The sequence below is a fragment of the Salmo trutta genome, chromosome 13, assembly GCF_901001165.1.
Source record: "Salmo trutta chromosome 13, fSalTru1.1, whole genome shotgun sequence".
NCBI lineage: Eukaryota > Metazoa > Chordata > Actinopteri > Salmoniformes > Salmonidae > Salmo > Salmo trutta.
Genome location: NC_042969.1, coordinates 67,934,826 through 67,961,633, shown reverse-complemented (window position 1 = coordinate 67,961,633; position 26,808 = coordinate 67,934,826). Strand labels below are relative to the sequence as shown.

The following is a 26,808-nucleotide window of genomic DNA, read 5'->3' as shown; positions in this document are numbered from 1 at the left end:
CCGAGTTTGTTGCACACGTAAATGCTCTTGAATAGAAGAAATGTACTGAAAAACCCAATGTAAACCTGAGACACAAAATGTTTGAAATATCTTTAAATAATGTCTGAGGTACAGGAAAACAAACACCCACTTAATAGGCCAGACTGACCTCTGACCTCATTAGCCTCACTAGAAAGACAAGAGACATCGTTTTAAAAAAAACAAATAATAAAAGTTTATAATTTAGCAATAATCCTGTGTGTGATTCGGACCACGAGAAGGAGAGAGAGAGAGAGCTGTTGCTAGTCTATTTTTACCATTACCTTATGGGATACAATTATTTACTTATGGAGTTAAGAGAATTAGATTTTCTATTCTAATTTGGCATTTTGATTTAACAGGCAGTGTTGCTGTTTTTTTTGGACGCACGGATCACGATGTGAGTCATGTGTCCAAAGGGGGAACTCCCAGTCCCCTGGGGCCCTTTGGTAACTATGCAAATGTATTTTATTCACATGCCTGTCTGATAAAGGAAATAAGAGATGTTGGTAATGGATGGCAGTTCCTCCAAATGAATTGGAGTTTTCCCCACCTCGAGTGATATGTGTATTGCTGTTTTTTCTTATCTTTGTTTTTGTCTTGCTTCAATAAATCTCACCATATTGGGTCTGCTGGATGGTCAGGATTTCTCCCTAAGAGTTATCCCTCTGACTCCCTGACCGGTAACTCTGCAGTGAGATTGCCAAGATGATAGGGGAGTATAAGCCCATTTGGTGTCAACCATGTCCGTAATTGATTTAGGTTTATCTAAACATTTTTATTTGGGGTAACAGGTTGATTGTGGAGGTCTGCACACTGCAAAATGTATAGTAATTTAGACTAATAATGCATTGAAATACCAATCTGTCATTACCACAAATGAGAAGTTAATGCTAGAAAAATAAGTTCAGTGCCTCTCTGGCTGATAAAATTTAAGCAGCTATCATGTTCTCTGCTCCTCCAGAGGATGGTGAAACTAATGAGCTGCCAACCTGTTCTAAAAACCAATCTCTGTTCATGCAAGTGGCTGACTGAACAAATCCTCACGATCAGTAGCTGCAATTTGGTAGTACGCCCAGACCTTGTTCTGAGAACGAAAGAGCTCAGTTTCAAGGTCTCAGCTTAGAGAGAAGTAGCCTTTTGAGGTACATGTTATGAACCAGTATTGGTCGGTCACATGAATGAAATAAAATGGTATTGATTAATTAAGCAAATATAACTTGTCCGTGTATAGTCGTATAAGACAACTGCTGGGACTGCCCCAAGCAGAGCTCCCCGATTGACTTGTGTACTATAGTGTGTAATGGCTCATCGACGAAGGACAGTGCTGTTCTCTTTCACAATTTATTCTGTGAATACATACACTAAACTTCAGCACAACTGCAAACCCACCATGCAATCGCCATCAAAGTTTAACAACTCTTTGGCTGGCAGATCTGTAATAATTTCTGAAAAGTTAAATGTATAAATATACATTTTATAACATGACTTCAGAGGAGCGCTCAACTTATAATGACTCCGTCTGATGGCCATAACAAATCACCACAGCACATGGGCTACACGTGTACAGTAACATATCATTCCAAATAATTTGGGAGCACATACCTGTGAATACATACACTGTTACGATGAGCGAAGGGGGGGAACCCAAGAGCGGACTCAGAAGAGGAAGCCGGGATGAATGCACAAAAAGGTTTATTGAACACAAAGAAATGGGGAGTGCAGAACCGGGGTAGCTCAGATAAGTAGCAAAAACCAGGAGTGTAGAGACGTTAGAGTTGGCTGAGTAGAACAGGGGAACAGGTCCCGAGGAGAATCCAAGGTCATGGTGGTGAGTGATATCCAGAGCAAGGTGGTTGGTGGTGAGATGTGGAACAGGAGACAGAGCGGTAACTGCAAGGAGAAGACAAAAATGGTGTAAGGCAGGAAACCGAGCAGAGCAACAGGATCTTGAGAATAGACAAAAGGCTAGAGTGATACTGACTGAGCAGCGATTACAATCTGGCAGAGTGGCGGTGGCAGGGATGAGTATATGTAGAGGTCTTGATTTATGGGATAATTTGCAGCTGGTAGGGATCTGCTCTGACTCCAGCACACCTGTCTCCAACCACACAATCACACCAAGGGAGAAAGAGAGCGTATACAGGGGGAGAACTGAAGGTTAGGAAGACACTGGATGAACACCAGAGGGCGTAGTGGGCGCAGATGTGACATACACAACACTGTGTAAACTTCAGCACAACTGCAAACCCACCATGCAATCTGAGTGACATGAAACATAAAATAAAAATACATTTACACTTCGAGGTGACTAGCCTCATTAGCAAAGAAAGTACAAGGCGAATGTTAGCTAGTCTTTAGAATAACGTAACGTGCAAATTTGATAAATGTCCATAAAATGATAAATACATGACACAACTCTGTAACACTGTCATATAATGTGTCAACATCGATAACGATTATAAAACAATATGGTTTTCATCCTAACATGCATTAGATATCATTTTAAAAGTGAAAACACTGAGTGCAGCATGGATCACAATACATACCTCCATCAAAGTTTAACAACTCTTTGGCTGGATGCTGCATGATCATGCCTACATAAAAAAAATCCAGAGCTAAGAGACCACTGATCTGGTGGTCCTCCAGCCCCACCTTGATTGACCTGGCTGTGTGGCATGGAGCATTGTCCTGCTGGAAAAAACAATCCTCAGAGTTGGGGAACATTGTCAGAGCAGAAGGAAGCAAGTTTTCTTCCAGGATAACCTTGTACGTGGCTTGATTCATGCGTCTTTCACAAAGACAAATCTGCCCGATTCCAGCCTTGCTAAAGCATCCCCAGATCTTCACCGATCCTCCACCAAATTTCACAGTGGGTGCGAGACACTGTGGCTTGTAGGCCTCTCCATGTCTCGCATCCACTGTGAAATTTGGTGGAGGATCGGTGATGATCTGGGGGTGCTTCAGCCAGCCCAATCTCCAGACCTGAACCCGATTGAAAACCTCTGGAATGTGATCAAGAGGAAGATGGATGGTCACAAGCCGTGAAACAAAGCCGAGCTGCTTGAATTTTTGCACCAGGAGTGGCATGAAGTCACCCAACATCAATGTGAAAGACTGGTGGAGAGCATGCTAAGACACATGAAAGCTGTGATTGAAAATCAGGGTCTATTTCAACCTTGTTACAGGTGTGTCTATTTCTCCTTTTTCTTTTTGTTAATCGTTCTTCTCGCCATTGCTCTCTTTCTTTGATACTCCGTTTCTGTCAATCCATTCTTAAGTACCCGTGGAGCTATATCCCTTTCCTCCACCACCTTTGAGCACTCATCTGTCCACCAGGGCACCACCCGCCGTCTTCTTCCCCCCAAACCCACTGGAACGATCACATCTGCAGCTGTTATAATTACAGATGTTACTGCCTCAGCGCACTCATCCACAGACCCTTCCATTGATAACTTTTGTCCCGCCCATCTTCCAGTTAGCTTTCTCAAAGCACCACCTCATGTTATTGCCTCTATTCTGCATACACACATCCATATTGAACTTACACCGAACCGGAAAATGATCACTTAGCTATCTTGGCTATCTGACTGAATGATGGAGACGAGTGTTGGTTCCTGCCAAACTTTGGGGTCTACCATCCACAAAAGCCAAGCCAGATCAGGGTGGTTTTTGACTCCAGTACACAGTCTCTCCCTCAACAATGTGCTGCTCACAGGCCCAGACCTTAACAACAACCTCCTGGGAGTTCTCAACCGCTTCAGGAAAGAACCTGTAGCAATAACAGCACACATCCAGCAGATGTTAAATTCTTTCATTGTGAGAGAAGATAACAGAAAGTACCTGAGATTCCTCTGGTACTGAGAAAACAACGTCACAATATACATAATTGAGTATAGGATGAAGATTTCATGTCTTCGGCAAAAGCACATCTACTGCCGTCGCCATATACAGGCTCAGGCGAGCTGCACAAGAAGGTGAACAGGACCATGGGGCAGGCACTCGACAGTTTGTGGAGAGACTTCTATGTTGATGATGGGCTCAAGTCTCTGCCCACAGATACAGAGGCCATCGACTTGCTACGGAGAACACAAACATCGCAAGCAGTGTTAAACATACGACTGCGCAAGTTCGCAGTGAACAGTGCAACCATGATGGAAGCATTTCCCCCCAGAAGATTATGCCGAAGGCATTAAAGACCTAGGCCTCGGAGGAGAAACCACGCCCATGCAACACAGTCTTGAATTATGCTGGAAAATAACCAAGGACCCCTTTACCTTCAGAGCATCAGTCAATGACATACCATTCACTCGTCGTTGAGTCCTGTCAACAGTAAATAGCCTCTTCGACCCTCTCAGCCTGGTAGCTCCGGTAACCATACAGGGAACTCTCCTCAGACACTTGCGATTGGGATTCACCACTCTCTGAAGAAAAGCTGAAAGAATGGGAAGCATGGAGGGACTCACTACAGGATCTGAAGCAGCTTCATATCCCACGCACCTACACTACAAACTCCCTCTCAAATACAAAACACACAGAGCTACGTATGTGTGTTTTTAGATACTTCCAAGATGTGGGCTTCATTCTAGAGAAAGCCAGGCTAATCCCTCAGTCTGATCCTACTATACCCTGGCTCAAACTATGTGGACCAGTGTTGGCAGTAGAAATGGCAGAGCTCATCCTAGATGAAATAGACCTCAAACCAGACACCATCAACTTATACTGTAACAGCAAAGTAATCCTCAGGTACATATACAATGAGACTAAACGCTATCTGTATGTGCACAACAGAGTCCAACACATCTGACCATCAACATGGCCGGAGCAGTGGCACTTACGTACCTACAGAACACAATCCCATTGACCATACCTCAAGGTCTGTTCCCACTTCCCATCTCACCAGTACGTCATGGTTCACATGACCAGTGTTTCTGTACAAACCTGATCATGCTCAGCCAAAGACACAAGATCTGTTCGAGCTGGTCAGTCCAGGCTTGGATGTCGAATTCCGCCCCAGGTAACCAGCCTCATCACGCAAACCAGATACAGAAAACTTACATCAGAACACTTTCTCCACATGGAATTCACTACTGATAGCCGTTTCATTCCTCATCTACATTGCTCGCTCACACAAGTCAGACTCGACGGGCCAACCAACCAAATGCATAGGCTGGCATCAGCGCAACAAACCCGGACTCCAGAAGAGCTGTCTCAAGCCAAGAAAGTCATCATCAGGTCAGTTTAAAAAGAAATCTACTCTGAGGAGTTCACTGCATTTGAAGAGAAAAGAGACCTTCTTAAGAGCAGTTGACTCACAAAGCTGAATCCCATCCTGGACGAAGGTCTCATCAGAATAGGAGGCCGTCTGAAACATGCACAGCTGGACAGTAGTGAGAAAAAGTCCCTTCATCCTATCAAGACACAACCACATATCTACACTGCTAGTACGGCACTACCATAAACAGGTGAAACATCAGGGCCGCCACTTCACAGGAGCAGCAGTCAGAGCAGCAGGCCTATAGATTGTTGGGGTTAAGAGGCTCATCAGCTCTGCACTACACAAGTGTGTCACATAGTGGAAGCTCTGTGGGAAAATGAACAACAGAAAATGGCAGACCTGCCTCCCGAAAGCCTCAAGACATCCCCTCCCTTCATATACTTGGGGTTGGATGTCTTCGGCCCTTGGACAGTCACTGTTCGCCGTACCAGAAGAGGTCAAGCTCAACGCAAAGCTGGGTGATGTTGTTCACCTGCATGAGCACTATGGCAGTGCACATCGAAGTCATCGAGTCCATGGACACCTCCAGATACATCAATGCCCTCAGGAGTTTCTTCGCCATCTGTAGACCAGCAAAAAAGCAAAGATCAGATTGTGGAACAAACTTCATAGGGGATTGTAAGGAGTTGGAACTCGGAAAGGAGAAACATCAGAGGCCTGGTGTCCAGAACTACCTCAGTGAACAAGGCTGTACATGGGAAGTCAACCCTCCTCACTCTTCACACATTGGAGGTGCCTGGGAGCACATGATTGGGGTGGCACGCAGAATCCTCAACTCCATGCTGCTACAAAACATGTAGTTTCACTTCTCACACAAAGTCCTGTGCACCCCTATGGCTGAGGTCACAGCTGTAATCAACGCCAGACCTCTCGTTCCTGTCTTCACCGATCCAGACTCCCCATTCATCCTGACTCCAGCTATGCTACTTACTCAAAAGGTTGGTTCACCCACTCCTCCTGGAGATTTATACTGACAGATCTCTTCAAGAGCCAGTGAAGACAAGTGCAGAGTCTCACCAGCAAGTTCTGGTCTCACTGGAGCTGTGAGTACCTCCCTACCTTGCTGAGCTGACGAAAGTGGACTGAAGATCATCACATCCTACAAGAGGGAGATCTTGTGTGCTTCTAAGAAGCCAACCTTACTGAAGCACAAATTCGTATCACTCTGTATTGGCCTAGGCCTACTACTCACCCTTGGCCACCCACATCATCCTCTACTCTCTTCACTGCCTCAGCATATGACATATTCTGTTCTACTCTGACACTGACAACCTCAACCTATCTCTCTCGCACTTCTGATCCCCAGCAAAATTGACGCACACTGTTTTTCCACCGATACTACACATTCCTTTGTCCCATGCCCTCCTGTACACTTCTCACATCTCGGAATCTCCCTCCAACACACTGCTGCAACATGACCATAAGCTTGGCATCTGAAACACCTTAGTAGGTTCGGCATGAAATCTCTCACTGGATAACTGACATATTCTAATATGACTTTATCAGGTAAAGACTCAAAATTCAAAAGGGAAGACAGTCTTCTCAGTTTCACCATGGTTGCCACTGGGTCTGTGTTGCACCAAACGGGGGGCGTCACAGACACAGGGAATTAACAATTTTAGTTGCTCCACCTCAACTTCCAATGGGCCTGAATAATCCTTTGCATGACCATCGGGGCGATGCTCTTCACCACACCTGCCACCCACCACAAGTAATTCAGGTTTAATTTCTAAACCTTCAGAGACAGCAGAATACACATCCTCAACACACATCTGCCCACTGCACTCGGCTCTTCTCTTTCTTCCTCACTGTCCATAACCACGTCTACCTGTTCACCATGCTCATGCCGCGTCTTCATCCGCTGTACTGCTTCTCCAGTACCCACCTTCTGTTCCTTAGCACAATTTACTAGTCTAGCTATCTCTGGCCTTTCCAAGCTCCAAAAACGTGCCACAGTCATCAGCCAGGTCTCCTCCTCATCATCCATCGCAGTTTCTCGATACCATGGTCACATTAAACTTCTTCTTCTACTCTGCAGTAAAATTGATGACATGCGTGTCATGAATCATGAATGATGAAATATAAAATGTAACCTATGCTAAAATATATAGAAAATGACTCAAATCAATACAAACAAATACAAAGCAGGGGAATAATCTGCATAGAAACTTGGACTCAATTAGGAGATTCATGTCAATTCAGTAACTGTTCCTCTGGCTTTGACTGTACGTTTTGTGTGCCAGTGTTTTCATTTCCATTAAAACAAACATGCAAATTATTCTGCTGTTATGTGAGCTTAATCTAGTGTCATCACAAACCACAAAACACTGGATGTATTGTGCAGTGTGAATTTTACTATGAAGATACTATAGTCACATCATTTCTAAACCATGCTTTTATGTGGTTCTGCAGTGGAAGATCCATTATGGGATTTTGGCATTGAAGCCCTTTATCTACTTCCACAGAGTCAGATGAACTCTTGGATAGCCTATCATTTTTATGTCACTATGTCCTGTATGAAGGAAGTTAGACGCAGTTTCGCGAGCCAATGCTGTTAGCGTTAGCGCAATGACTACAAGAAAAATGGGAACCAGATGAAGGGCTTCATTGTCAAAATCCCGAAGTATCCATTTAATGCCCCTGTAGGCACAAAGAGTGATGAAAATAACTTTGACTGCCACACTGTGGACTGTGCCCTACATGGGCATAGATGAATGTCTATGAAAGCTTCCTCAAATTTGCTTCCAACTACATTACCGGTAGCCTATATGAAAATATTTCTATTGAGAGCCCTTTTGCTGACTATATCCAACTAGAATAATTATTTTGCCTCTTGGTGTTTGATTTCATGTTTCCCGAGTGGCGCAGCAGTGTAAGGCACTGCATCCAGTCTCTGGTTTGAATCCAGGCTGAATATCATCTGGCTGTGATTGGAAGTCCCATAGGGCAGTGCACCATTGGTCTGGGTTAGGCCGTCATTGTAAATTAGAATTTGTTCTTAACTGACTTGCCTGGTTAAATAAAGGTTAAATAAAAAAATACCTGATCATTATCATATTGTGACTCTTTTTAAATCAGTATAATTATCACTTTTCCCACTCTCCTATAGTAACACCATCAGGGCTATTGTGTTCAGGAGCCTTTTCAAGGTGTGATCTGTTGAAGGATTTGCTGTGTGGAACAAAACAAGAACTTCTCTCTACCAGTTAGCATGATTGCTCCACAAATATCCTTGTTTAATTAGTAATCAGTCATTGAAATAGTTTGGAGCTGGAATAATTGGAACATTAAAATTGATACAGTTACACCACAAAATACTTTTACAATATATGTACACTACCGTTTAAAAGTTTGGGGTCACTTAGAAATGTCCTTCTTTTTGAAAGAAAAGCAATTTTTTTTATCCATTAAAATAACATCAAATTGAACAGTAATACAGTGTAGTAATTGTTAATGTTGTAAATGACTATTGTAGCTGGAAACGGCACATTTTTTACATCTACATAGGCATGCAGAGGCCTATTATCAGCAACTATCACTCCTGTGTTCCAATGGCATGTTGTGTCATCCAAGTGTATCATTTTAAAAGGCTAATTGATCATTAGAAAACCCTTTGCAATTATGTTAGCACAGCTGAAAACTGTTGTTCTGATTAAAGAAGCAATAAAACTGGCCATCTTTAGACTAGTTGAGTATCTGGAGCATCAGCATTTGTGGGTTCGATTACAGGTTCAAAATGGCCAGAAACAAAGAACTTTCTTCTGAAACCCGTCAGTCTATTCTTGTTCTGAGAAATTAAGGCTATTCCATGCGAGAAATTGCCAAGAAACTGAAGATCTCGTCCAACGCTGTGTACTACTCCCTTCACAGAACAACGCAAACTGGCCCTAACCAGAATAGAAGAGGAGTGGGAGGCCCCAGTGCACAACTGAGCAAGAGGACAAGTACATTAGAATGTCTAGTTTGGGAAACAGATGCCTCACAAGTCCTCAACTGGCAGCTTCATTAAATAGTACCCGCAAAACACCAGTCTCAATGTCAAAAGTGGAGCGGCAACTCCGGGATGCTGGTACGGTCTCCAATATGCAAAGTTGAGGTTGAGTTTTTTTGTAAGCACCCTTTTTTAATATTTCCATCAATGTTTTTACCAGGGGATGCATCATGCAAAGTTTCTAATGAATGACCAACTGTGGTTACCAATGTGTTCCACCCTCAGTCCTGCCGTAACATATCAAAGGTCTCTTTGTGAATTCAACACTTCCCTGATCCATCCTACAGGTTATACTTAAATGTGAGAGAAAAATGGGTTGTTCCAAAGAAAACAGATTGCCATACACACCTTGCCTTTCACCTGTGAACAAGGAAATCATCTCTGCCTCACATCACATAGCAGGCTATCTGGGCTGGGTTAAAAGAAGATGTGCCTGGGAAAGAAAAATATATATTTTTAAAATGCAAGAAAGAATATCCTCTTGGCTTATCAAGGTTGCCTTTATGTTATGTAAGTACCACTTATTTAATTATGTTGCATAGTAGCTGGAACCAAAGCGTTTTTGTTGTCCATCCTTTCCTTATTACTTGAATTTGTTACTGAATAAATCGACAGCATGATGACTCCGATTACAAAATAATAAATAGAGACCTTATTTGCGAACAATAATAGACCTCTGTTAAATTTTGTTACATGTTTTATTATGTATGGTTTCATGAAACTTCTAATTTGATAACTGCTAACTTTAACACAGTTGTTTCCTAGGTGATACACTTTAAGTAGACTATAGTTTATGACTCAGCTTTCCACTGTCATAAACCACATAACTGACTTAGAGGCACTTCAATTGTTCCTGTCTGAGGTCAAAGCAGTTTAAAATGAACTAATACTAAGTATTTGAATGACATTTAAAAAGTAAAGACCAGTATGACATTTTAGTCATGGTTAATATACTACATTGAGTGTACAAAACATTAAAAACACCTACTCTTTCCATGACATAGACTGACCAGCTGAATCGAGGTGAAAGCAATGACCCCTTATTGATGTCACTTGTTAAATCCACTTCAATCAGTGAAGATGAAGGGGGGGAGACAGGTTAAAGAAGGATGTTAAGCCTTAAGACAATTGAGACATGGATTGTGTATGTGTGCCATTCAGAGGGTGAATGGGCAAGACAAAAGATTGAAGTGCCTTTGAACAGGGTATGGTAGTAGGTGCCAGGAGCACCGGTTTGTGTCTAGAACTGCAGCGCTGCTGGGTTTTTCATGCTCAACAGATTCCCATGTGTATTGAGAATGGTACACCACCCAAAGGACATTCAGCCAACTTGACACAACTGCGGGAAGCATTGGAGTCAACATGGGACAGCATTTCGACACCTTGTAGAGTCCATACCCGAACGAACTGAGGCTGTTCTAAAGGCAAAGGGGGAGGGGGGTGTACTATTCTTTCTATTATTTATCCAGCTTATCAGCGTTCACCCAACATATTCCCCCTGTTGATGATGCTTATTATGCATTATGGTTGAACTAAGAGATTACATGTCACAATAACATTTAATTCATACTAATCAACCTAATAATGATGATACACCCCTCACTATTGTCATTGGTTGCAATAATTGCACTGTTTGTCTTCACAACCTGGTTCAAGCATTCATGAAATTACCCTGAAGAAGGCACAGTGATGCCGAAACGTTGGTGTTTTACCCAATAAAATACTGGGAGTTTATATATAGAGTGTGTGACTCTCTTGAAATATATACATTGTTGTTGTTTTTATTCACAGTTGTCACATACATTACATCCGTATCAAGTGATGCCACTACTCCCTCAACTACATTAACACCCACTTCAAGTGATTCCACCACTCCCTCAACTACATCAACAGTCACTTCAAGTGATGCCACCACTACCTCAACTATATCAACAGTCACTTCAAGTGATTCCACCAATGCCTTAACCACATCAACAGTCACTTCTAGTTATGCCACCACTCCCTCAACAGTTACTTCAAGTGATGACACCATTCCCTCAACTACATCAACACCCACTTCAAGAGATGACATCACTCCCTCAACTACATCAACACCCACTTCAAGTGAATCCACCACTCCCTCAACTACATCAAAATCCACTTCAAGTGATTCTACCACCACCTCAACCACATCAACAGTCACTTCAAGTGATTCCACCACTCCCTCAACAGTCACTTCAAGTGATGCCACCACCACCACGCCAACTATATCAATAGTCACTTCAAGTGATGCCACCATTCCCTCAACGACATCAACAGTCACTACAAGTGATGCCATCATTCCCTTAACTACATCAACAGTCACTTCTAGTTATGCCACCACTCCCTCAACAGTCACCTCAAGTGATGCCACCACCACCTCAACTATATCAATAGTCACTTCAAGTGATGCCACCATTCCCTCAACGACATCAATAGTCACTACAAGTGATGCCATCATTCCCTTCACTACATCAACAGTCACTTCTAGTTATGCCACCACTCCCTCAACTACAACACCCACTTCAAGTGATGCCACCACTCCCTCAACTACATCAACACCCACTTCAAGTGAATCCACCACTCCCTCAACAACATCAACACCCACTTCAAGTGATGCCACCACTCTCTCAACTACATCAACAGTCACATCAAGTTATTCCACCACTCCCTCAACAGTCACTTCAAGTGATGCCACCACTACCTCAACTATATCAACTGTCACTTCAAGTGATTCCACCACCCCCTCAACTACACCAACACCCACTTCAAGTGATGCCACCACTCCATCAACTGCATCAACAGTCACTTCAAATGATTTCACCACTCCCTCAATAGTCACCTCAAGTGATGCCACTACCACCTCAACTATATCAATAGTCACTTCAAGTGAAGTCACCAATCCCTCAACGACATCAACAGTCACTACAAGTGATGCCATCATTCCCTTAACTACATCAACAGTCACTTCTAGTTATGCCACCACTCCCTCAACTACAACACCCACTTCAAGTGATGCCACCACTCCCTCAACTACATCAACATCGACTTCAAGTGATGCCACCACTCCCTCAACTACATCAACAGTCACTGCAAGTGATTCCACCACTCCCTCAACAGTCACTTCTAGTTATGCCACCACTCCCTCAACAGTCACCTCAAGTGATGCCACCACCACCTCGACTATATCAATAGTCACTTCAAGTGATGCCACCAATGCCTTAACTACATCAACAGTCACTTCTAGTTATGCCACCACTCCCTCAACTACAACACCCACTTCAAGTGATGCCACCACTCCCTCAACTACATCAACACCCACTTCAAGTGAATCCACCACTCCCTCAACTACATCAACACCCACTTCAAGTGATGCCACCGCTCTCTCAACAACATCAACAGTCACCTCAAGTGATACTACATCAACAGTCACATCAAGTGATGCCATCACTCCCTCAACTACACCAACACCCTCTTCAAGTGATTACACCACTCCCTCAACTACATCAACAGTCACTGCAAGTGATTCCACCACCACCTCAACTATATCAACAGTCACTAAAAGTGATTCCACCATTCCCTCAATGACATCAACATCCACTTCAAGTGATTCCACCACTCCCTCAACTATATTAACAGTCACTTCAAGTAATTCCACCACTCCCTCAACAGTCACTTCAAGTGATGCCACCACCACCACCACGCCAACTATATCAATAGTCACTTCAAGTGATGCCACCAATGCCTTAACTACATCAACAGTCACTTCTAGTTATGCCACCACTCCCTCAACTACAACACCCACTTCAAGTGATGCCACCACTCCCTCAACGACATCAACAGTCAATACAAGTGATGCAATCCTTCCCTTAACTACATCAACAGTCACGTCTAGTTATGCCACCACTCCCTCAACAGTCACCTCAAGTGATGCCACCACCACCTCAACTAAATCAATAGTCACTTCAAGTGATTCCACCACCACCTCAGCTACATCAACAGTCACTTCTAGTTATGCCACCACTCCCTCAACAGTCACTTCAAGTGATGACACCATTCCCTCAACTACATCAACACCCACTTCAAGTGATGACACCACTCCCTCAACTACATCAACACCCACTTCAAGTGAATCCACCACTCCCTCAACTACATCAAAATCCACTTCAAGTGATTCCACCACCACCTCAACCACATCAACAGTCACTTCAAGTGATTCCACCACTCCCTCAACAGTCACTTCAAGTGATGCCACCACCACCACCACGCAAACTATATCAATAGTCACTTCAAGTGATGCCACCATTCCCTCAACGACATCAACAGTCACTACAAGTGATGCCATCATTCCCTTAACTACATCAACAGTCACTTCTAGTTATGCCACCACTCCCTCAACAGTCACCTCAAGTGATGCCACCACCACCTCAACTATATCAATAGTCACTTCAAGTGATGCCACCATTCCCTCAACGACATCAACAGTCACTACAAGTGATGCCATCATTCCCTTCACTACATCAACAGTCACTTCTAGTTATGCCACCACTCCCTCAACTACAACACCCACTTCAAGTGATGCCACCACTCCCTCAACTACATCAACACCCACTTCAAGTGAATCCACCACTCCCTCAACGACATCAACACCCACTTCAAGTGATGCCACCACTCTCTCAACTACATCAACAGTCACATCAAGTTATTCCACCACTCCCTCAACAGTCACTTCAAGTGATGCCACCACTACCTCAACTATATCAACTGTCACTTCAAGTGATTCCACCACTCCCTCAACTACACCAACACCCACTTCAAGTGATGAAACTACTCCATCAACTGCATCAACAGTCACTTCAAATGATTTCACCACTCCCTCAATAGTCACCTCAAGTGATGCCACTACCACCTCAACTATATCAATAGTCACTTCAAGTGAAGTCACCAATCGCTCAACGACATCAACAGTCACTACAAGTGATGCCATCATTCCCTTAACTACATCAACAGTCACTTCTAGTTATGCCACCACTCCCTCAACTACAACACCCACTTCAAGTGATGCCCCCACTCCCTCAACTACATCAACATCCACTTCAAGTGATGCCACCACTCCCTCAACTACATCAACAGTCACTGCAAGTGATTCCACCACTCCCTCAACAGTCACTTCTAGTTATGCCACCACTCCCTCAACAGTCACCTCAAGTGATGCCACCACCACCTCAACTATATCAATAGTCACTTCAAGTGATGCCACCAATGCCTTAACTACATCAACAGTCACTTCTAGTTATGCCACCACTCCCTCAACTACAACACCCACTTCAAGTGATGCCACCACTCCCTCAACGACATCAACAGTCAATACAAGTGATGCCATCCTTCCCTTAACTACATCAACAGTCACTTCTAGTTATGCCACCACTCCCTCAACAGTCACCTCAAGTGATGCCACCACCACCCCAACTAAATCAATAGTCACTTCAAGTGATGCCACCATTCCCTCAACGACATCAACAGTCACTACAAGTGATGCCATCATTCCCTTAACGACATCAACAGTCACTTCTAGTTATGCCACCACTCCCTCAACTACATCAACACCCACTTCAAGTGATTCCACCACCACCTCAACTACATCAACAGTCACTTCTAGTTATGCCACCACTCCCTCAACAGTCACTTCAAGTGATGACACCATTCCCTCAACTACATCAACACCCACTTCAAGTGATGACACCACTCCCTCAACTACATCAACACCCACTTCAAGTGATTCCACCACCACCTCAACCACATCAACAGTCACTTCAAGTGATTCCACCACTCCCTCAGCAGTCACTTCAAGTGATGCCACCACCACCACGCCAACTATATCAATAGTCACTTCAAGTGATTCCACCATTCCCTCAATGACATCAACAGTCACTACAAGTGATGCCATCATTCCCTTAACTACATCAACAGTCACTTCTAGTTATGCCACCACTCCCTCAACAGTCACCTCAAGTGATGCCACCACCACCTCAACTATATCAATAGTCACTTCAAGTGATGCCACCATTCCCTCAACGACATCAACAGTCACTACAAGTGATGCCATCATTCCCTTCACTACATCAACAGTCACTTCTAGTTATGCCACCACTCCCTCAACTACAACACCCACTTCAAGTGAATCCACCACTCCCTCAACGACATCAACACCCACTTCAAGTGATGCCACCACTCTCTCAACTACATCAACAGTCACATCAAGTTATTCCACCACTCCCTCAACAGTCACTTCAAGTGATGCCACCACTACCTCAACTATATCAACTGTCACTTCAAGTGATTCCACCACTCCCTCAACTACACCAACACCCACTTCAAGTGATGAAACCACTCCATCAACTGCATCAACAGTCACTTCAAATGATTTCACCACTCCCTCAATAGTCACCTCAAGTGATGCCACTACCACCTCAACTATATCAATAGTCACTTCAAGTGAAGTCACCAATCGCTCAACGACATCAACAGTCACTACAAGTGATGCCATCATTCCCTTAACTACATCAACAGTCACTTCTAGTTATGCCACCACTCCCTCAACTACAACACCCACTTCAAGTGATGCCCCCACTCCCTCAACTACATCAACATCCACTTCAAGTGATGCCACCACTCCCTCAACTACATCAACAGTCACTGCAAGTGATTCCACCACTCCCTCAACAGTCACTTCTAGTTATGCCACCACTCCCTCAACAGTCACCTCAAGTGATGCCACCACCACCTCAACTATATCAATAGTCACTTCAAGTGATGCCACCAATGCCTTAACTACATCAACAGTCACTTCTAGTTATGCCACCACTCCCTCAACTACAACACCCACTTCAAGTGATGCCACCACTCCCTCAACGACATCAACAGTCAATACAAGTGATGCCATCCTTCCCTTAACTACATCAACAGTCACTTCTAGTTATGCCACCACTCCCTCAACAGTCACCTCAAGTGATGCCACCACCACCCCAACTAAATCAATAGTCACTTCAAGTGATGCCACCATTCCCTCAACGACATCAACAGTCACTACAAGTGATGCCATCATTCCCTTAACGACATCAACAGTCACTTCTAGTTATGCCACCACTCCCTCAACTACATCAACACCCACTTCAAGTGATTCCACCACCACCTCAACTACATCAACAGTCACTTCTAGTTATGCCACCACTCCCTCAACAGTCACTTCAAGTGATGACACCATTCCCTCAACTACATCAACACCCACTTCAAGTGATGACACCACTCCCTCAACTACATCAACACCCACTTCAAGTGATTCCACCACCACCTCAACCACATCAACAGTCACTTCAAGTGATTCCACCACTCCCTCAGCAGTCACTTCAAGTGATGCCACCACCACCACGCCAACTATATCAATAGTCACTTCAAGTGATTCCACCATTCCCTCAATGACATCAACAGTCACTACAAGTGATGCCATCATTCCCTTAACTACATCAACAGTCACTTCTAGTTATGCCACCACTCCCTCAACAGTCACCTCAAGTGATGCCACCACCACCTCAACTATATCAATAGTCACTTCAAGTGATGCCACCATTCCCTCAACGACATCAACAGTCACTACAAGTGATGCCATCATTCCCTTCACTACATCAACAGTCACTTCTAGTTATGCCACCACTCCCTCAACTACAACACCCACTTCAAGTGATGCCACCACTCCCTCAACTACATCAACATCCACTTCAAGTGATGCCACCACTCCCTCAACTACATCAACAGTCACATCAAGTTATTCCACCACTCCCTCAACAGTCACTTCAAGTGATGCCACCACTACCTCAACTATATCAACTGTCACTTCAAGTGATTCCACCACTCCCTCAACTACACCAACACCCACTTCAAGTGATGCCACCACTCCATCAACTGCATCAACAGCCACTTCAAATGATTTCACCACTCCCTCAATAGTCACCTCAAGTGATGCCACTACCACCTCAACTATATCAATAGTCACTTCAAGTGAAGTCACCAATCCCTCAACGACATCAACAGTCACTACAAGTGATGCCATCATTCCCTTAACTACATCAACAGTCACTTCTAGTTATGCCACCACTCCCTCAACTACAACACCCACTTCAAGTGATGCCACCACTCCCTCAACTACATCAACATCCACTTCAAGTGATGCCACCACTCCCTCAACTACATCAACAGTCACTGCAAGTGATTCCACCACTCCCTCAACAGTCACTTCTAGTTATGCCACCACTCCCTCAACAGTCACCTCAAGTGATGCCACCACCACCTCAACTATATCAATAGTCACTTCAAGTGATGCCACCAATGCCTTAACTACATCAACAGTCACTTCTAGTTATGCCACCACTCCCTCAACTACAACACCCACTTCAAGTGAATCCACCACTCCCTCAACTACATCAACACCCACTTCAAGTGATGCCACCGCTCTCTCAACAACATCAACAGTCACCTCAAGTGATACTACATCAACAGTCACATCAAGTGATGCCATCACTCCCTCAACTACACCAACACCCTCTTCAAGTGATTACACCACTCCCTCAACTACATCAACAGTCACTGCAAGTGATTCCACCACTCCCTCAACATCCACTTCAAGTGAATCCACCACTCCCTCAACTATATTAACAGTCACTTCAAGTAATTCCACCACTCCCTCAACAGTCACTTCAAGTGATGCCACCACCACCACCATGCCAACTATATCAATAGTCACTTCAAGTGATGCCACCATTCCCTCAACGACATCAACAGTCACTACAAGTGATGCCATCATTCCCTTAACGACATCAACAGTCACTTCTAGTTATGCCACCACTCCCTCAACTACAACACCCACTTCAAGTGATGCCACCACTCCCTCAACTACATCAAAACCCACTTCAAGTGATTCCACCACCACCTCAAGTGATACTACATCAACAGTCACATCAAGTGATTCCACCACTCCCTCAACAGTCACTTCTAGTTATGCCACCACTCCCTCAACAGTCACCTCAAGTGATGCCACCACCACCTCAACTATATCAATAGACACTTCAAGTGATGCCACCAATGCCTTAACTACATCAACAGTCACTTCTAGTTATGCCACCACTCCCTCAACTACAACACCCACTTCAAGTGATGCCACCACTCCCTCAACTACATCAACACCCACTTCAAGTGAATCCACCACTCCCTCAACTACATCAACACCCACTTCAAGTGATGCCAACGCTCTCTCAACAACATCAACAGTCACCTCAAGTGATACTACATCAACAGTCACATCAAGTGATGCCATCACTCCCTCAACTACACCAACACCCTCTTCAAGTGATTACACCACTCCCTCAACTACATCAACAGTCACTGCAAGTGATTCCACCACTCCCTCAACATCCACTTCAAGTGAACCCACCACTCCCTCAACTATATTAACAGTCACTTCAAGTAATTCCACCACTCCCTCAACAGTCACTTCAAGTGATGCCACCACCACCACCATGCCAACTATATCAATAGTCACTTCAAGTGATGCCACCATTCCCTCAACGACATCAACAGTCACTACAAGTGATGCCATCATTCCCTTAACGACATCAACAGTCACTTCTAGTTATGCCACCACTCCCTCAACTACAACACCCACTTCAAGTGATGCCACCACTCCCTCAACTACATCAAAACCCACTTCAAGTGATTCCACCACCACCTCAAGTGATACTACATCAACAGTCAGATCAAGTGATTCCACCACTCCCTCAACAGTCACTTCTAGTTATGCCACCACTCCCTCAACAGTCACCTCAAGTGATGCCACCACCACCTCAACTATATCAATAGTCACTTCAAGTGATGCCACCAATGCCTTAACTACATCAACAGTCACTTCTAGTTATGCCACCACTCCCTCAACTACAACACCCACTTCAAGTGATGCCACCACTCCCTCAACGACATCAACAGTCAATACAAGTGATGCCATCCTTCCCTTAACTACATCAACAGTCACTTCTAGTTATGCCACCACTCCATCAACAGTCACCTCAAGTGATACTACATCAACAGTCACATCAAGTGATGCCATCACTCCCTCAACTACACCAACACCCTCTTCAAGTGATTACACCACTCCCTCAACTACATCAACAGTCACTGCAAGTGATTCCACCACTCCCTCAAGAGTCACTTCATGTGATGCCACCACCACCTCAACTATATCAACAGTCACTAAAAGTGATTCCACCATTCCCTCAACGACATCAACATCCACTTCAAGTGATTCCACCACTCCCTCAACTATATTAACAGTCACTTCAAGTAATTCCACCACTCCCTCAACAGTCACTTCAAGTGATGCCACCACCACCACCACGCCAACTATATCAATAGTCACTTCAAGTGATGCCACCATTCCCTCAACGACATCAACAGTCACTACAAGTGATGCCATCCTTCCCTTAACTACATCAACAGTCACTTCTAGTTATGCCACCACTCCCTCAACAGTCACCTCAAGTGATGCCACCACCACCCCAACTAAATCAATAGTCACTTCAAGTGATGCCACCATTCCCTCAACGACATCAACAGTCACTACAAGTGATGCCATCATTCCCTTAACGACATCAACAGTCACTTCTAGTTATGCCACCACTCCCTCAACTACAACACCCACTTCAAGTGATGCCACCACTCCCTCAACTACATCAACACCCACTTCAAGTGATTCCACCACCACCTCAACTACATCAACAGTCACTTCTAGTTATGCCACCACTCCCTCAACAGTCACCTCAAGTGATGCCACCACCACCTCAACTATATCAATAGTCACTTCAAGTGATGCCACCAATGCCTTAACTACATCAACACCCACTTCAAGTGATGCCACCACTCCCTCAACTACATCAACACCCACTTCAAGTGATGCCACCGCTCTCTCAACAACATCAACAGTCACCTCAAGTGATACTACATCAACAGTCACATCAAGTGATGCCATCACTCCCTCAACTACACCAACACCCTCTTCAAGTGATTACATCACTCCCTCAACTACATCAACAGTCACTGCAAGTGATTCCACCACTCCCTCAACAGTCACTTCAAGTGATGCCACCACTACCTCAACTATATCAACAGTCACTTCAAGTGATTCCACCACTCCCTCAACTACACCAACACCCACTTCAAGTGATGCCACCACTCCATCAACTGCATCAACAGTCACTTCAAGTGAAGCCACCAATCCCTCAACAACATCAACAGTCACTACAAGTGATGCCATTATTTCCTTAACTACATCAACAGTCACTTCTAGTTATGCCACCACTCCCTCAACTACAACAACACCCATTTCAAGTGATGCCACCACTTCCTCAACTACATCAACACCCACGTCAAGTAATGCCACCACTCCCTCAACTACATCAACACCCACTTCAAGTGATTCCACCACTCCCTCAACTACATTAACAGTCACTTCAAGTGATGCCACCACCACCACCACGCCAACTATATCAATAGTCACTTCAAGTGATGCCACCATTCCCTCAACGACATCAACAGTCACTACAAGTGATGCCATCATTCCCTTAACTACATCAACAGTCACTTCTAGTTATGCCACCACTCCCTCAACAGTCACTTCAAGTGATGCCACCACCACCTCAACTATATCAATAGTCACTTCAAGTGATGCCACCATTCCCTCAAATACATCAACAGTAACTACAAGTGATGCCATCATTCCCTTAACTACATCAACAGTCACTTCTAGTTATGCCACCACTCCCTCAACAGTCACTTCAAGTGATGCCACCACCACCTCAACTATATCAATAGTCACTTCAAGTGATGCCACCAATGCCTTAACTACATCAACACCCACTTCAAGTGATGCCACCACTCCCTCAACTACATCAAAATCCACTTCAAGTGATTCCACCACCTCAACTACATCAACACCCACTTCAAGTCATGCCACCACTCCCTCAACTACATCAAAATCCACTTCAAGTGATTCCACCACCTCAACTACATCAACAGTCACTTCAAATGATTCCACCACTCCCTCAACAGTCACTTCATGTGATGCCACCACCACCTCAACTATATCAATAGTCACTACAAGTGATGCCACCATTCCCTCAACTATATCAATAGTCACTTCAAGTGATGCCACCACTCCTTCAACTACGTCTACAGTCACTTCAAGTGATGCCACCACTCCCTCAACAGTCACTTCAAGTGATGCCACCACCCCCTCAACTACATCAACACCCACTTCAAGTAATGGCAACACTCCCTCAACTACATCAACACCCACTTCAAGTGATGACACAACTCCCACTGCTACATCGACAGTCACAAGTGATGTCACTACTCTAAGACCAATAATGCCATCAAAAAGTGGTACTACTACAGTAATAACAAGAACCTCAACATTTGTAGCAGTATCCACTCCCTCCACTCCCTCACAGGGACTAACTTTCAGAGACACTACTTTGGTGACAACAATCGAAACCACTGTTGCAGAATGCAGTAAGATTATATGCACTCATTCTCAAAAAACATCATAAGATGATATGATTCTTAATAACAAATGTAGTAGACATAGTATATAATTATTTATCTTTTAACTTACAAATTGATACCAAAGACTATTGAAATGTGTGAAAATATTGCTGTACATACAGATAACTATTTTATCTTTATTTGTTGTAATTTGTTTTCTGTGTCAGAAACTCTGGTGAATGTCATCAGGCTGGAGAATGTCACCAGTAAGTTAATCAGTGTGAGTTGGACAGGTATTAACCTGGACCAGCAGATAGAGTACAAGGTGAAGCTGACGTCTGGTTCCAAATCAATCCAGAATGAGACCTCAGCCACCAAAGCTGTTTTCTCAGACCTTACTCCTGGAACCATACACACTCTGATTATTGAGTACTTATCCTGCAGTATCAAGAAAAACATTTCAGCAAACATAATCACTGGTATGTCAAAATGTTTTCAAGTAATCTGCTTAAATTCGCTAAGAACCTACTTTTGTTTAAAAAAATATATAGATCAAATGAGTACAATGGGACATTTTGTGCAAACGTCACATTTCTTTTGCTGAATGTTAATGTATCTTTTTTCTCCAAAAGCTGGAAAGGTCTATGAATCTTTCACTCGAATTCCAGGCAGAGATTTTGTGTCTGATTATACAAATCAATCCAGCAAACTTTACAAAGACTTTGTGACAAATTTTACCATGCAGGTAAATATTCACTAAGCATTTTTATAATTGCTTTTTAATTTGAGTCATATAACATAAACCTGTATGATTTAAATGCACATATTTCTTTAAAGGTTAAAAACAATCTCCCGAAAGGATACCAGGACCTTATCAGGTGTAAAGAAATGGTGATTGTTGTGACTGGTGTTCGCAGAGGTGTGATCGTTGACTTTGATCTGGTCACTGCTCTGGAGGTCAACCTGTCAACCTCTGACATGCAGAAGAGCGTCATCAATGCGCTGAATTCATCTGCACTCGGAGTGGATCTGAATATCACCTCTGTAAAAGGTTCAATTCCAATAACTACGTACAATTAGATTTTCTATGCTAGTTAATCAAATAAGTGATTTTGGAATAAATATTTAAGAAGTAACAGAAATATGGATGCTTTGGATCAATTGAATGATAGATTTGTATATCTAGGTATTAAACAAGTCTACATTCATATTGCCATGTGTATTTAGTTGGTTTTTGGTAACTTAATGTATTACTTTATTACAGAGGCAGATATCTGTCAAAGAGGAGGTTACACATGCTCAAAAAATGCCACCTGTGTCAGAGAGGGACCTTCACATACATGTGGATGCAAGGCAGAATTCTACGACCAAAATCCAACCGTACCGGGTACTGACTGCAAGAGTAAGAACACTTTGTTGCTTGAAATGTGTGCTACACTTTACATTAAATAAGTACTTTATACAAGAGTAACTACTAGTGGAATAACATTTGTTATTACCCTGTAATACACTAGTAAGTACCTCCAGTTAAGCAGTATTTACCACTATTGCACTCACTATTTTGTAGGAAATATCACTCCAGGTGCAGATCCATGTAAAGGCTTGTGTTCATCACGTGCTCAGTGTGTGGTTGGTCCTAGTGGGAGCCAGGAGTGTAGCTGCTATCCTGGTTTAATAGATCAGAATCCTGTTAATCGTGGGAAGCTGTGCATAGGTACACTAACTTCCTCTGCCTCAAAATGTATCTGTGTCAATTCCTTACTTGAGTATCTTACACATAGGTTACATTACATCTTCATGTCATCAAAATGTACCCACTCTAGATCCAGTGGACTGTTTTGATCAAGAAAAGGAACTTTGCTCATCCCAAAATCAGTGTCTTCCGTCCAAGTTTCTCTGCTCACGTAAGTTCTGAAATCACACCAATTCTTCAGATCTCACATACAGTATTCAGAGAAAGAGGAATCTGTAATACTGAGGCCTTTTTGTGCCTCTGACTGAATCATGATGACCTACCGCTTATTATAACAACTCTCTCTGCTTCCCTCAGTGGGGAATGTTTTCAAATTAACAGCAAACTTAAACTCTTGGATCTTCAATTCCTCTCTGTATGACCCAGGGAGCGATGCTTGGGCACATGCCTCTACAAAGATTGTCACAACTGTAAGTGCATAGATTTGTAATTATCATTATGTCTTTAATATGCTATCTTAAAATACTATGGTTTCTTTTCCATAACAATTTTTTGAAATAGACATCTACTTTACTATTTTTTTAAATCCAGGTTGTCCCCAGAATACGACATGTTCTGTCAAATCCATCCTTTGACATGACAGTGGTGGGCTTTCAGAGCGGTAGTGTGGTAGTTAGGATGATGTGTGGTTTTAATGGGAATATTTCCGCTGATGAAAGAACTCTCCAGACTGTTCTACAGGACACTATCTGCAAACACCTGGACATAACTGCCATAGCTACCTTGGAAAGTATGTTTAAAACGTTAGATTATTTTGGTGTGAATTGGCATTACATGGCGATGGTGTTTGTTTTGTTCAATTAATGTATGTGACTTAGTTGTGGTTTCACTAATTTCTTCTGTTTTATTTTGTGTGGGATGCTGCTTAGCTAATATTGTCTTTTCAGTAGTAACTTATTGACATTGACCAAACATTCGTTTTTTCCCTGTAGGAGTTTCCCAGATATCAACGGCCCCGGGAGAAGGCTGGAAAGTGGCGACCATAGTCCTGGGAGTTCTGCTGAGCTTGATTTTGTTAGTCGGGGTTGTTGTTCTGATCAGCACCGCAGTGAGGAGAGCAACTAGCAAGCTGACCTCATACAACCTCCAGCACAAAGAGCACAACAGACAGGTGGTGTCCAATGACTATTTACAAGGATGTTATTCTTACCAGATGTAGTTTAGAGATCAAAAATATCAAAATATTCAATATTAATAACATTTGAATTATATATTTTGATAGACAAAAATATCAGCTATCACACCATGTAAAGGAACAACGTCCTAATTCTTTAATTGTTTTATAAAATGCAACTAACTGGATTGATGTCACTCCATCAGACAAATATTTATTGTCCAACAAGTGTTTAATAAAGGCCTTGATTGATTAATTCTAACATCAGTGATAAGGGAATAATATGTTCAAAGTTAAATGATTAAAGAATCCAACCCTGTCACGTAACCGATTAGTAATTAGTAGTTATGTAGCATGTATAATGAATAATTAAAGTACTAATCGAAGGCCCATAAGGTCTAGTAGAGGCCTCGGGACAAAAATGAAATGTGTGTGTGTGTTATAGTGGGCCTAAGATAACAACAAGTAGACTGTGATTGACCCGACAGCTGAGGAACTTTGAGTAACTCAGAGAAGAAAGGGAGTGACCCTCAAGGTTTCTCTAATCTCGGGGGAAAGGAACAGACAGCACTGGGTAGTGATTAACAGTGGTGAGAACTCCAGGGAGGGATACAACTCACCTACTGTTTGTGTGGAGGTATGTGCGTAAGTGGAGAGTTAGCATAAAATGAATGTCTTTGTGTAATGGACCTCAGAACATTCTCTGAATAAACTGAATGAACCTTTTGCAGAAAGCTGAGTCCTTGCCTAATTATTCTTAACCCAGTGTTTTACAAACCTTGGGGATTAGTCAAGGCTTATTGATTGTTAATTATTATCATTGGGATAGAAAATTCCACTGACAATTAGATTATTCAAATATGTAATACAACTCTTCAAATGTATTTCTGTTTTATTTTATTGTGATAATGCTCCAAGGCTAATTTTGTTAGCATTTTGACATGTTTTTCTAGATTCAGAACATAAAACAACATTTAGGAAGCAAACAATAACCCTTAGGTCTAGCACAGCAAATAAGTCAATAGTTTAAGCATATGTTGCAGCAATGTTAAAATATTTTTTCTGAATATTGACAAATAGATCGCTATTAAGAGGGTTAGCCTGTCACGCCCTGACCTTAGAGAGACGTTTTATTTCTCTTTTGGTTAGGTCAGGGTGTGATGTGGGGTGGGAATTCTATGTTATCTATTTCTTTGTGTTGGCCGAGTAGGGTTCCCAATCAGAGGCAGCTGTCTATTGTTGTCTCTGATTGGGAATCATACTTAGGCAGCCTTTTCCCACCTGTGTTTTGTGGGGAGTTGTTTTCTGTTTTGTTATTCTGTACCTGACAGAACTGTGCGCTTTCGTTTTTCCCTTACGTTATTTTGTTTGAGTGTTTTTTGATAATAAAAATCATGAACACTTACCACGCTGAGCTTTGGTCCACTCCTTCCGACGAAACCCATTACATAGCCATCGGTGAGTTGACAAGCCATTGACTGGGCTGACAACGAATACTCAAAACAGCCTCTAAAAATAAAATTGAATACAAACACTTGTAAAAATATAACCATTCTATCAGATCTTTCAGCACTCTGACGGAGTTTATGTTTTAAGGAGTTGACAAAAATAAAATATTTCTTCTTCAATCAAGTAATATACAAAGTTTTCCTCAGTTTCTTTATGACTCTAAAACCTAATCATATAATGTCCTATCTTAATCTGTTCGGCAGATGGAGTTGACAGTTTACAGTTGTGACAATGGTGATTTTAATATTGTTTGTTTAAATCTAACAAAAGGAGAGAACTTTACAGACCATGAGTTGTCTTGTTGCACTACAGGTAATGAGGACATGAAGAAGGGGTCCTTATGGTGAAGCTGTCCCTGCTCATTCATGATTCATTTAGGATTTTAGACAAATCTGACAGAGTTGACCAAATCTCCTAGTTTTGAGAGAAATATTCTTTAAAGTCAGAGAGGGCTATTGGAAGAAACTACATAAGATATTTTTTTCAGTTAGTATTCATTATTGCCTGTTTTTAAAAATGTTACACACTTTTTTTGGAGAGTT

General features: G+C 42.9%; 2 protein-coding genes and 1 long non-coding RNA gene across 3 annotated transcripts; 2 read left to right on the top strand and 1 right to left on the bottom strand.

The window, feature by feature from the left end:
- Positions 1-1,696: 1,696 nt before the first annotated feature.
- On the bottom strand, positions 1,697-2,079 carry LOC115204940 (uncharacterized). Its single transcript, XR_003880533.1, has 2 exons — positions 2,003-2,079; positions 1,697-1,911 (listed from the first exon to the last, which is right to left on the bottom strand). It is a non-coding gene; the product is annotated as an uncharacterized LOC115204940 (long non-coding RNA).
- Positions 2,080-9,618: 7,539 nt separating this feature from the next.
- Positions 9,619-13,546, top strand: LOC115206398 (mucin-5AC-like; the record flags this gene model as incomplete). The annotated part of the gene is made up of 2 exons (XM_029773310.1): positions 9,619-9,797; positions 11,079-13,546. Coding segments are annotated over exons 1-2 (2,517 nt in total), but the record flags the coding sequence as incomplete, so codon positions are not given.
- Positions 13,547-16,780: 3,234 nt separating this feature from the next.
- Positions 16,781-24,753, top strand: LOC115206828 (cell wall protein DAN4). The gene is made up of 10 exons (XM_029774012.1): positions 16,781-16,802; positions 20,475-21,917; positions 22,118-22,369; positions 22,523-22,635; positions 22,728-22,941; positions 23,155-23,292; positions 23,458-23,604; positions 23,714-23,794; positions 23,941-24,053; positions 24,576-24,753. Exons 1-10 carry the CDS (start codon positions 16,781-16,783, stop codon positions 24,627-24,629), a joined length of 2,577 nt encoding a protein of 858 aa, XP_029629872.1. The 3' UTR covers positions 24,630-24,753.
- Positions 24,754-26,808: the final 2,055 nt, after the last annotated feature.

Coding starts and splice junctions, on each gene's coding strand:
- LOC115206828 (XM_029774012.1), top strand. CDS start 16,781: ATGACATCAACAGTCACTACAA. Junction 21,918..22,117: donor AACCACTGTTGCAGAATGCA/GTAAGATTATAT, acceptor TTTCTGTGTCAG/AAACTCTGGTGAATGTCATC. Junction 22,942..23,154: donor GAATATCACCTCTGTAAAAG/GTTCAATTCCAA, acceptor ACTTTATTACAG/AGGCAGATATCTGTCAAAGA.